Raw genomic sequence first — 13,299 nt, forward strand, 5'->3', positions numbered from 1 at the left:
CATGTTTATGACAGGTGTTATGTCATGTTTATGACAGGTGTTATGTCATGTTTATGACAGTGTCATGACAGTCTTATTCACCCCTTTCAAATAAAGTGTTACCAAAGTCTCTGTAAACAAAAACAGCTGGTTGAGACCAAAACACCAGATTAAAGACTTTTACCATCCAGTTTTGGTAGAAACAGAGAAAGAAGAAAGAAAAACGACAAATCATGCAATCAACCACATGATTGATTGACTGATTGCTTATTGCAACAGGGCTAATTATTTTACTAAAACAAGACATTTTTCCTGTTATAAGTGGAATAATCTGCCACAGAAAGCAGTTTTTTTCTTAAAACCACCTCCTATATTTATAAGTTAGTTTAGCACTAAGATGTTTACAGTAGAATCTCGACAAACTTCTCGCTTAGACTTCGTGCACCTTTGCGCGGCTGGTGATGGATGCTGATGGCCTGCGTCTGGTAGTTCCCGTCGTCGTTCTGGACGCAGACCAGATGGGAGTCGGCCCGCTCGTTGAAACACGCCCCCATGGCCAGAACGTGCTCGTTTGACTTATTCATGGCCTTCATCAGCTGCAGGGACACACAACGCACAGCGTGACCAACGGCGTCAAAGTGACTTTCTGGTTGAGCCTAATCGCTTCTGGTGCAGATCTCGGGTTGAACATCGATGGCAGACTGCAGAAGAACTCGGAGGCAGAGCTCGATTTCAGTTCTTCGTATTAATCCTGCGTCTGTTTGCCAATCAGAAATAAAACTGAAAATCTGCAGGGCTTTAACCGCTCGCTGCGTTAAACGCTGCAGAGCGGCGGTTCGCTCTTCGCTCTGCTGACTTCCCATCTGTCAGCGCGGCGGCAGCCAAACTCCAACGCTGACGCTCATTCGCGCCCTGCAGGCGACACTTTATCACACGTGGGCAGCTTAGAGGCCCGATGCTCAGCTGCAGGGGAAACCGCGCAGGTTTGCATGCATCACCCAAACACAGAACTGTGTGTGGACAAAACACACTGATGTTTTCTTCCATGCATCACCCAAACACAGAACTGTGTGTGGAGAAAACAAAAGTCACGTTTTCAGCCCGACAAAAATCTGCTGGCTGAAAATATTGAGTTTAGTCTTCGGTGTGAAATCACAGGTAGGACTGAAACGATTAATCGGATTACTCGTGATTAATCGCTAGCTGAAGTATGCAAACTATAAAACAGGGGTGTCCAAAGCATGGCCCGGGGGCCTCTTGCGGCCCTTGAAATTATTTTTCATCGGCCCCCAGACAAATCAAGAACAGTAAAAATTTGACCAACAAAATAAAAAGTACTTTATGTTTTTATTCTAACAAGGGGACAGACTAAAGTATCTTGTCTTTTTTATGTGTTGAATCTTTAAGGATTAATAGATTTTATTTACATTTGGTTTATTATTGAGCAGGGACAAAAAGTTTGGGCACTACTACATATATATATATATATATATATATATATATATATGAGGTTCAACTCAACCTCATATGTACACTATTTATCTAGTATTTATCTAGTTTTGTTTATGACTTGCAATGATTTTAGTCATTAGTTTTTAGAAAACCAAATTTTCCCTTTAAAGGAGACGTTACATTGAATAAAATTTGGAAACTGTAACATTTTTCCCCACCCCATCTTTAAACATTTGAGCCGTTCTTGGGAGTCACAGCGAGTGTGTGTGGTATGAAAACACACAACTCTCAAAGCACACACCGTCCTTGAGACGCTCCTTATCTGTGGAGCAGGAAACCGCCGGCTCATTCGGTAACCATAGCAACGTGTCCGATCGTGATCGGGGACCTTCTGTGCCTGAGCCCTGCTTCATGCTGCAACATCTTATTAAAAATGAATGACAGAGTCTAGTCAGCTAGAAAAACTGTGTCAAGATACACGGCTTGTTTTGTTTTTCTGCTTCGGCCTGAATTATAAATTTAAACGTTGTAACCGACCAGCTGAGTAGAAAAACAAACAAAAAAAACAACAACAACGGTATCGTCATTTTTAGCATCAATTTATGGATTTATCAAGAGGATGTTAAATATTTTTGATCGGCGATATCTGTTGTAGCGTGGAGGTTTGCTAAATTTATTAGAGTAAGAACAAATGGTCAGTGTGACGTTGCCAAGTTTAAATTTAGAAATAGTCCCCAAAAGTACAGAAAGTTTCAGACTGAACAAGTTATCAGAAAAAGAAAACTGGAGTTTTCAAAAGATAACTTGACTTATTAGAAGCAAGTTAACCAGGCCTTATGTGAAAAAGAAGCTGCATTCTTCACCAACTCAAAATTAAGGCTTTTTAAGACTTTTAAAAAAGACCATTATGAATTAAATTTAAGACCTGTATCATGGCAGAAATATTAAGCATTTTTTAACAAATTGCGCCTAGCATCATGTGGGTTCCAGGTGGTGGCAAAGACAAACATTGTCCAGCCAACTAGCAATAAATTTGCACTTTACCCACGATAAACTCCAAAAAAGCTAGCTAGCTAAATAGCTAGGATACATCAATGGCCTCAAGTTGCAGAAAGCAACACAGATTTCTGCATGCGACAGTTTGCCTGAAAGAAAAGTCCTGTGAGAAAAATAAATGACACATACACGATTAAAAAGCCCTGCCATGACAAAATTTAAGAATTATTATTAAAGACCATCTTACACTTCTTAAATTAATTTAAGACAGTTTAAGGCCTTAATTTTAGATGCATTTATTTCTTACTTTTTGTACGGATGCAGGCACCCTAGATGACTTTTTTAAATGATATATGATCAACTCAATTGGACTGAAGTCCAAGCTTTGACTAGGCTTCTCCAACGGATTTTGTTTGTTTTTAGCCATACAGACGTGGATAGGAGCTTCAGAACATTGTTTTGCTACAAAGCCCAAGTTCTCCTGGTTGATTCATGTTTCCATAAATTATGGAAAGTCTGAGTCCTGAAAAGGTGAATCAGCAGCAGACCGTTACTCTACCACCACCGAGTTTTAACAGCCGTCTGATACGCTGCACATCCAACAGGATGTTCCAGTTTGATCCAACTGGAAAATGTTCCTGAAGGGAAACGTTTAGAGACTCACCTCATTGTATCGATTGCTGGGGATCTTGATGCTCGTCTTCCTCACCTCCATGTCCACAACCAGACCTTTCACCACCGGCAGAGTGTACTGGTAGTTACGGAAATCCTGTAAAAAAAGACGACCACATTATTTAATTTTATTAACATACACTGGTATACTGGTATTAACCAGAGGAAAAAAAGTGTGAAAGCCACTTACTGCTAGCAGATTCATGATGGTGTGCCCGGTCTCTCCAAATAGAGGTTTCCTGAAGCGAACGCTGAACAGTGGACACGGATAAACTGCAAGAGCAAATTAATAAAGTTAAAACTCCAATGCACTCCATCACAGCCGATTTAGCAGTTACGTAATTATTGTATCACTTTCCAGAGCAAAAAGCAGCATGCTAGTTAAGAAAACTATTTCTTATTGTGACATATGATGAGGTTTCTGCTGGTGTCACCAACTAAAATTTAAGACCATTATGAATATAAGACTTGTATCAGGACACAATAGTAGAAACTTCATCCAGGCAATTGGCGAGAAATTTGCATTTACAGATAAATGCAAAAAAGCTAGCTAGCTAGCAAAGGTATATTAGCAGTGAGTTAGCAGTAGCCTGAACCACCTTGACTGACAGAATGTAATGAAGCGCGCAACACTGACTTTTGTGACCAAAAAAAGAATAAAATACATTAAATATTCAAGATTAATGAACCTAAAGACGTGACCAAAAAATATAAGGCAAACTTACTTTCTAAATGAACTTAAGACTTTAAGACCTGCATTACAACATAAATGTACGACCTTCGTCCAGCCAACTCTCAGTAAATTTGCACTTACACAGAATAAACATAAAAAAGCTAGCTAGCAGGTAAAAGTGTGTTAGCAGTGAGTTAGCGGTAGCCTCAACTGTCTCAACGTGGAAAGCAACGAAGATGTCTGCGGACGACTCAAACTTTTGTCTGACCGAAAAGTCTCGTGAGAAAAACAAACAAAAAAATATTGTATATACAAGATTAATAAGACAAAAATTAAGACCTGTGATTCATATAGTAAGAACAAACTTTTAAAAATGAATTTCAGACTTTTTAAGACCATTATGAATGGACTTTAAGACTTATATCACAGGACAAATTTACAAACTTCAAATCCAGCCAATTGACAATAAATTTGCTCTTACACAAAACAGATGCAATAAAAGCTTACCAGCTAGCAAGGGTATATTAGCAGTAAGTTAGCATAAGTCTGGCAGAAAAGGGAGGAAAACACAAAACATTTAATATACAAGATTAACAAGATACAAATGAAGCCCTGTGATTAACATATTAAAGGCAAACTTACTTTAAAAAAAAAAAAAAATGTAAGACTTTTTAAGGCCTTAATTTTTGACACATAAATTTCTGACTATTTTTGAGTGAGGCTGACCTAATTAGAAATCTCAGGAAGAAGGCTCCTAACTTTCAAAAGAAGAATACTGGTTCTTATTAAGCTTCTTAAACTACTATTTTCAACTTCCTCTCATCCAGCAGCTGGAAAAAGATCACTAAACACTAACGCCGTTTTGGGCTCGGTATGCAGAATCCTAGAGCCAACCCGCCTTGTGTGGGTCAGGCCTCAAAGAGGCGAGCATGTTGACAACAGCAGCGTTTGTGCTGCGGATTAATTTCTTGGTGATTCCAGCAGTTTGTGTTGAAAACGTGTCTTTGTTAATGTATTCCAGCCGAAGTTGCAGGATGCAGGCTAATGGCTTAAGAGAGCGCGGCGGAGCTGAGCTGGCAGGTCCGACTGCGAGAAAAGAGGATTCTGAGGAGAAGAAGAGCCACTCTGACAAATCTGCACACCAGCTTTCCAGATTCATGAGACACTGCAGAAAAATGGAGGCAGCATAACAGCTGGCTGCTTTAAAATGACACAAAGCGTCAAGAGAGGCTCTGGTTTCTGCAATCGTTTAACAAGTTCACTGCAAAAACACAAAATCTTATCTTTTATAGTCCAAATATCTTAGTGCACTTGAAATAAGAAAATTAACCTGCAGGTAACTTTTCAGGAAGATATTGGAGTTAAGTAAATAAATCCTTAATATTGATGAAAAAGTAGCAGCTCCATTGGCAGAACAGAGCTGCTTTTGAACCGTAATAATTGAAACACGAACCAACATTTTGATGTGCAATGACTGCACTTGGCAAACAGTGATGTTTTAATTGTTGATTGTAGTGTTTTTATGATGTAAAGCACATTGAACTGCCTTGTTGCTGAAATGTTTTCTACATATAAACTTGACTGATTGACCCAAACTCACATCGGTACTCTGCTCCCAGCCGCAGCATGAGGCGGATCGGGAAGACCTTGGCCCACGGCGTCTCCCACTTCTGGATGAGGATGCCAAAGAGGTAGGGCGGGTTGGGCAGCAGCAGGTCCTGCAGCGACTGGAAGGACGGGCTGATGTAGAGGAAGCCGCCGTGCTCCTTGCTGCCCAGGAAGCTCTGGGTGAAGAACGAGTGACTCAGGTGGCTCAGCACGTTGCCTGGTGGCCGGAGGGAGGAAGAGCCGTCAGTCAGCAGGCAGCACAGCGAGCGGCTGAAGCTCTCTGAAGCCAGCACTTCCTCCAAACGCCTGACTGGCAGCGGCTTAATGAGGATCAACGCACACAATACGACTGCCTTCCAGCAGCTGACACGGCTCTGATGCAAATACTCAACAGGAAGCCGCCTGAGGAAAGCGAGCCGTCACAGTCGGATCATATTAGCAGTTTTTGCTGTGCAGCGTAAGGATGTAAAAAAACAAGACACAAAGAGACGACCGCCAGACGACAACGCTGGAGGTGAGCAGGCAGCTGGCGGGAACGTACCCTCTGGGAAGCAATCGGATTCATTGTGATGAATCGATTGTTGAAATAATCAATTAATTTAATAATCAATTTTTACCGACCCAAATAAACGATACTTTCTGAAACAGCAACATATTCAGAGCAGTAATTAAGCTGAAACTATTAAAGTATATTATGCATTTAAGATGAAAAAAGAAGAAAAACTTCTACGTGTCTGTAAATATGCAAGTATGTTCACCTGGTTAAAATTATGTAAAAAATAAATAAACAAATAAAAAATATTAAACACCTTTTGCTATGCAATTATTGATCGGTTAACCGAAAAAGTAATCAATGGATCCGCCATATTGATGTTACATCAAACAAAGAGCTCAGCTTTTCACATGTTGATGTTAAAAGTATTTTTTAAGCTGCGGATGAATCCTTTGCTATAAATCAATAACCAATAAATCAATTAATCAGACGATAATAAAAATGAACTCAATCATTTCCATTTGCATGATTTGTCATTTTTCTCTATTCCGTCTTTCCAACAAAAACCAGATGATAAAACTCTTCAGTCTGTGGCTTTGGTCTCAACTTGCCCTTTTTTTCAGGGATAATTTTGTTTTTGTAGAAACTTTATAATTAATTTTATTTGTTGTTTCATTTATTTTGGATATTTAAAATCTCTTCCAGTTTCAAATGTTCATTACAATTTAAAGTTTATCGATCTTCGACAGTGTGTTCCATTTGTGCCATTTCCATTATATTACTTGAAAATGGTCTCAAAACAATGATATTATTGTGCATCACAATAATTTCTGGAACGATTTATCGTCCAGTTAAATTTGTTATCATTACAGACCAGGCGTTCTCTAAAGGAATGATGTGTTGTTGCATTTTAGGCAATGACATGATTATTTCCTTATCTAAAAAGTTAACTGAACTGTTTATTTGCATCTTTTAATGCCTTTCTAAAATCTTATGTAAATGAAAACTCTCCAGAATGTGACAATTTATTTCATTCGATTAATCGTTACAATAATCGATTCCTAAAACAAGGCGAGCCCTACTCTTTGTAGCTCTGGAGGAGCCGCAGCGAATTTCTCACCGCTTAGGGCTTCTTGGTAGAGCTGCACAAAGTGTGTGAAGATGTCTTTGGGGATGGTTTTCTCGTCGGGCAGACACTGCAGCAGAATGACGACCTCAGCCTGGCCGACGGCGTGCATGCCTTTAGTCGTCACATACCAGCACTTCCTGTTAACATCTGACAGTTGAAGAGAAAAAACCTGGTCAGGACACTGAACTTAATACCAGGATCAGTGGAGTTTCTGCAGGTTCCACCAAGACTTTTTAAAACCTTTATGAATGGAATTTAAGACCAATATCCACAGATATAGACGCCAAAAAGCCAGCTAGCTAGCTGCTAACATAGCAACAGTAGCCTCAAGCATCTAGAGCAGGGGAATCAAACTAATTTTGAGCCACATCAAAAATCTGAATGTTCTTAAATGGCTGGTTGTGCCAGTATATGTTGATAAAACCAATTAACTTGTTAAAATATCGATAAATAGCTGTTCTTCCAGCATTCCGCGACTGTTTTTGTTGTTTCTTACAATCAGAATTCCAGATTTTGTTGTGGCAATTTAGAAATGTCTCTAAGACATTTTTACAGTATTTGTGCTAATGTGTGATGTTAAATGTGACTTTTTATTACTCGTATCAACTGCAGACTAACTTGACATCAAGAAAGGCTGAGGCAGCAGCCACTTAAACTCAATGTTTTTTAGCCAATTTAGAGAAAATTTGCAGTAAAATCAGAAGAAAATGTGGAGATTTGCTGATTTTCTGTGAATTTTGCAGAAGTGTGAAAAACTGGAGGGAATTACTGATGTAATTTGGAGCTTAAAGGCCCACATAAAAAGCTACGGCGGGCCAGGTTTGGCCCCCAGGCCTCAAGTTTGAAACATGTAGAGGATGCAATGATGTCTGAGTGCGACTCAAAGTTTTGCCTGACAGAAAAGTACCTGCAAAAAAAAGAGAATGCAAAGAATATACAAGATTAAATAGTCCTGTCAGGACAACATTAACAAAATAAAGACCTACTTACTTTTTGTAAATGTTTAACATGTTTTAGTTGCACAAATTTAAGACTTTAAATGATTCACAGACACTCTGCAGTAGGAAAAACAAAAGCTGCTTTACCAAGAAACAAGGAAGACGTTTACAAAACGTTTGGACTGAACAGAAAGAAAATGTGCAGCAGAAGTGAAATCCAGTCATGTCTTCCAGATTTTTCAGTGCTGCTCAGTTTAGTTTTATTTGAACTGGTTTGATTTGTAACGTTGCACAAAAAGGATTAGTTTTATTTTATATAAAAACAAGTATGTATATTAAATCAAGAATGTGTTTTTATGATGTAAAGCACTTTGGACTGTTGCTGCTGAAATGTGTTGCACAAATAAACTTGATTGGTTGATAAATGTGTAACAGAGGGGTGTAAACATGACTCACAGTTGACCAGCTTGACCATGGCTAGCAGGTTAGCATTGAGCACGAACACCAGGGGGTCTGGGCCTCCCTCCTCCAGCTGCTGCATGAGGACGATCTCCGACGGTCTCTCCTCCACGGCGTAATCTGCGGGAGATTCAGAGCGCTAAAGTCAGGTCAACAGGAAGAAACCAGCCGGAGCGAGACAGAGATTCAAAGTCCTGCTGTCTCTGGTTAGAACACCACAACAGCTTCCACGACATCGTTTAAGCATCGCCTCAGCGTTCCCGTGAACAAAGCTTCTCCCCTCTCTGTTGGCAATGAGTGGTGCAAAACATGAGCGGTGACACAAAGGCCATGAGGAGCACACTAAATGGACACAAACACAGCAGCAATGAGGAGGCAGCAGAATGGTGAGGATGAAGGCAAGCACCTGTGATGTGGCCTCCCGTACCTCCTTTGACTCCGGTGGAGATGAGGATGGGAGGGAGCCCGTCCTCCGGGATCAGGCTGAGGGAGCTGCCCACGGGGCTGCCCGCCGGCGCCGCGGGGGTCTGGGCCGCCTGCAGGGTGGAGAGGAGGCGTTAGGCTACACCTGAAGTGACCCGAATGTGACCTCTGTCTGACCTTTTCATGACATTCCGAACAACACAGACTGGATTTTTTTGGGCTACTTGGATAGGGGGTCATAAATACGGATCTGATGAAGGCGGTGCACCGATTGCAAATTTCTGGTTGATTGTAGATTACTGATCTTTAAAAAAAAAAAAAGCATTCATTTTCTATGCACCACAAATCTGGAACAAACTTCCAGAAAACTGTAAAACAGCTGAAACGCTGACTTCCTTTAAATCCCGACTAAAAACCCTCCTGTTTAGAGTCGTATTTGAAACCCAATCAATCATGAATTCAATGCTGGCATTTGACTTAATGTAATGTATTGATTGTTGATTCTATGTTGCATGACTCTGTGTTTTTGTGTTTGTTATGATGCAAAGCACTTTGAAATGCCTTGCTGCTGAAATGTGCTGCATAAATAAAATTTGATTGATTGATTGATTGATAAAAAGAGCCTGACCTGCCAATTCTGAATTTGGCCAATACCAATTTTTTTTTTGTCTGACATATTGATAAAAGTGGCAGGAAAGTCGGTGGAGTGACTGTTCTTAACTGCAAACATGCAGCCACAACCTGATGACCGCCCCGTCGGTCAAACCGCCCCGTCGGTCAAACCGCCCCGTCGGTCAAACCGCCCCGTCGGTCAAACCGCCCCGTCGGTCAAACCGCCCCGTCGGTCAAACCGCTCCGTCGGTCAAACCGCTCCGTCGGTCAAACCGCTCTCACAGAAGAGGACAGTGGATGATAAACCCATTCCTAATGTTTTCTAAATCTGGGGTCGGGTCGCAGAGGCAGCAGCCTAAGACGTCCAGACTTCCCCCAGCAGCTTCAAGTTCAGATTAGTGGAAGAAAAACATTTAGTGTGAAGCTTAATTGGCATCTTCTGTTGATTCCCTCGTCTCCACTGAGTTTCTTTCTACCGCCACATGGCCAGTTTGCCAGAAATTGGCTAGAATTAGATTACCTAATGCAACGTCACTTGAGATAATTTGAGCAGGAAACGTCTCTCGGCTGAGCCACATGAAATTTATTGCTTTCTGCAACAAAACTCACTGGGACAGCTGGTATTCAGAAGCTGTTCACTCCAAACAAATACAAAGGCTTTGCTGTAGGAATACTTTTACATGAGCATAGTCTCATTAATGGTCCAACCAAGCACAATATGTCTCAATATTAAGCTTTTTAGTGCCGTAGCATTTATAATTCTCTTCACTTTAACATGTTTAACATATTACAGTCGGTTATGGAGGCAGGATTTCCTGAATAAAGAGCTCATTCACTGCAAAACCATACATTTTTATCAAGTATCTTTAGTCTAGTTTCTAGTGCAAATATCATAAAACATTTGAAATAAGAAAACTAACCCATAGATAACCTTTTAGCAAGATATAAGCTTTTGTTTTAAGTCAGTAATTCCTTAATATTGATGAAGTTCTATTTCTACTGGCAGATTATTTCATTTATAACATGGGAAAATGTCTTGTTATAAGTGAAATAACCTGCCAGTGGAAATGCTACACTTTCATTAAGGAATTACTGACTCAAAACAAGCTCCTATTTATTGCTGAAAAGTTACTTGTAAGTTAGTTTTGTCTTATTCCAAGTGTGCTGAACTATGTGCACTAGAAGCTAGGCTAAAACACTTGATAAAATGTTGCGACTCCCTTTACTCATCCGTTTGAGCTAAGCTAGTAGCATAGGTCGGGGCTACACGCGCTTCGTACCGAACTCGCCACGGGGGCCTCCGCCGTGGCGGACTTGTTGGAGCAGGTGGAGGCGACCCGTGACTGCGAGGACGCCGAGCCGGAGGACGGCGGCTTGGAGGACTCTGCTGTGTCTCCGTTTGGAAGAACCCCGTCGGCGAACCAAACCCTCCTCTGGTCCCGCGACAGGGAGCCTAAACAGGAAACAAACAGAGAACTTAAACAATATCAGAGCGATTAATCCGCCAGTTATTTTAGTGATTGATCAAATATTTTTTTTGGTTATTATTAAAAAATAAAATCTTTTTTTAGGGCTGCAATTATTGTTTCAGTAAGCAATTGTTCTTACACTGACAATTAATCGGTTGAAAAAAAAAAAGCTCACATTTTTCATTTAACCACCTTTTTTTTATACGTTATTAGTAATGTATAACAACTGCAAATAACTTATTTTTAAAATAAGAAAATAAATATTTTATGCAATAACATAACATGCTTGTTCATTTATAGAAAACGAATCTAAAAAATAAATATCTCCAACATCAACATGTAAAACGCTCAGTAATTTCTGCTTTGGTTTATCAATACAGCGTAGGGCTGATATGTTTATTAGTCAATTTATTTATTTTTGATTAACTGATTAATAATTGGAGGGAAAAAGGCAATAGGATTTTTTTTAAATGATCATTTTAATCAAGTGAAGCTAAAATTATGACATTTATGTTGGTTTTGGTAGAACATAAAAAGGTTTTCTTCCTTTTTCTTTAATAAAAATTATATATTTTCAGTACAGTTTTGACTTAATTACTGCTCTTGTTATGTTCTTTCAGCAAATGGCATCATTTAAAGTCCAGATGACGATTAACCAATTACTAAATCACTTAATGATTATTTTAATAAACGATTAATTGCGTTTAATCGTTTGTGCCCTAAAAAAAATACATTAATTTCAGGCCCAGTTGTTGGTTTTTCCATCTATTGGGACAGAATGTCATTGCAAAAGGATATAAATAACAGCTTCTTATTCTCTTGCTGATGAGGAACGCACCTTCATTGCCGGGTTGCTTCAGGACTCCCACGGGCACCATGACAGTGGGAGGCGGTGAGCTGAGGACCCCAGACGCCTGTGCCTGCTGCAGGGGGGGGATGGTGGAGCAGTACTCTGCCGGGTTGTTCGGGTTTGGACTCTGATTGACTGCAGTAGCTGGCGTCTCCGCTGATTGAACTGACAGCAACAGAACACAACATCCATAAATATAAAGCAATTGTTGGGTTTCAGATGACGTAGCACCAACGTCACCCAATGCAGATGGAGGGCCGGAAGTAAATGCGGCCCATTTATTTCTGTTGATCCAGCATCAAAATGCCTAAAGTCTGAGTCCTGACTTTAGGCATTTTCTTTTTCTTTATCTCGTTCTGATAGAAATAAAGATAAAACATTTTCGTGTTTCAAAGGTAAAATAAGAAGGTAGTTGGTCACAAGGGAGTTAATTTTAAAAAGATTTACAAAAAAAATAAATAAATAAGGAGAAAAGTGGATCAACAATCTACAGCTTAAAATAGGAGGTGCGGAAACTAACAATGCCAGAGTTTGCAGCGCCACTTTCTAACAGGTAACGATCGCATCGTTAAAAATGTATTTTTAGATGTTTTGTTGGACAGCTACTTAGAAAGACAAGCATTCATATGTAAGGTAAGACATATTACTTTTATGCCTAAGCGTGGTTGTCCTCAGAGTGCTAATATTGTTAGCAGCTAGCTCAGTGCCGAGTCACGGACAGAAAATATGTTTATTCAGTGGGACTTTCATACTTAAAAAAAAAACAAAAACTCTAAATAAATTAATTATAACATACCCAGCCATACAGTCACCGTGAGCTGTGACTATTACCATACCCGGTTCGTGTCTGGACACGAACCATATTCGTGTCCGGACACGAACACGGGGGTTTCAGTAGATCGGTGCGAATCGTTGACCTACATTGGACCTGAATCCAGCTTCCTACAGCGACTCAACATTATCGTACAACTCCAGCAAAAATTTGGGTTTACAGAAGCTAAATAAATTATTTACCAGGAGATTCAAGCTCATAGAAATAACATAGTTAGTTCGTTGTTAGCGATAGCATCGTTATAATAGACTAATTACTTAAAATAGTACAATTCACTACTCACCTGGCAGAAACAAGTCGACAGCCATCTAATGTTTTTTTTTATTTTTATCCTAAATGCTTGACCCAACTTGGAACTAAATGATTGTATTTTCCAGGCTTTTGAAATCTTTCTTCTGGCTCGTGGTATAATATGAGGTCTGCAACTCCAGGTAGTTAGTGGATAGCCTCGATGCGGGTAAATCCTCAAGATTATAAGAGAAGTCTTTTTTACCGAGATAATACGGAGCATATCCTAAATATACGCGTATTTTTTCGAGATGCCTCGGCTTTTTCAGCCTATTTAGGGAATTAGCTACTCGTGATCAACTTTGCTTTGTTTTGAACCGGAGAAATCCACTTCCGGCCCGCAATCTGAATTTCGCGCGTCATCCGGGTCACGTGACTGAAACCCAGCAATAAGCTAGATATTTCTAAACATCCAATAATAAATGT

General features: G+C 39.9%; 1 protein-coding gene across 4 annotated transcripts in view; it reads right to left on the minus strand.

Annotated features, from left to right (window-relative positions):
- zfyve9a (zinc finger, FYVE domain containing 9a) overlaps positions 1 to 13,299 on the minus strand; it is a 44,548-nt gene that overhangs the window by 7,633 nt on the left and 23,616 nt on the right. For 2 of the 4 annotated variants that reach the window (XM_016679334.1, XM_016679335.1), the window contains exons 6-14: positions 11,742 to 11,918; positions 10,715 to 10,887; positions 8,806 to 8,935; positions 8,397 to 8,519; positions 6,994 to 7,149; positions 5,373 to 5,597; positions 3,290 to 3,372; positions 3,092 to 3,196; positions 425 to 575 (exon numbers count right to left, since the gene is read on the minus strand). In XM_016679334.1, the coding sequence (XP_016534820.1) occupies positions 425 to 575; positions 3,092 to 3,196; positions 3,290 to 3,372; positions 5,373 to 5,597; positions 6,994 to 7,149; positions 8,397 to 8,519; positions 8,806 to 8,935; positions 10,715 to 10,887; positions 11,742 to 11,918 (1,323 nt within the window). The remainder of the gene's footprint in view (positions 1 to 424; positions 576 to 3,091; positions 3,197 to 3,289; positions 3,373 to 5,372; positions 5,598 to 6,993; positions 7,150 to 8,396; positions 8,520 to 8,805; positions 8,936 to 10,714; positions 10,888 to 11,741; positions 11,919 to 13,299) is intronic. The other 2 variants (XM_016679336.1, XM_016679337.1) reach the window with 2 other exon arrangements.

The sequence above is a fragment of the Poecilia formosa genome, unplaced genomic scaffold (genome assembly GCF_000485575.1).
Source record: "Poecilia formosa unplaced genomic scaffold, Poecilia_formosa-5.1.2 Scaffold208, whole genome shotgun sequence".
NCBI classification, from domain to species: Eukaryota; Metazoa; Chordata; class Actinopteri; order Cyprinodontiformes; family Poeciliidae; genus Poecilia; species Poecilia formosa.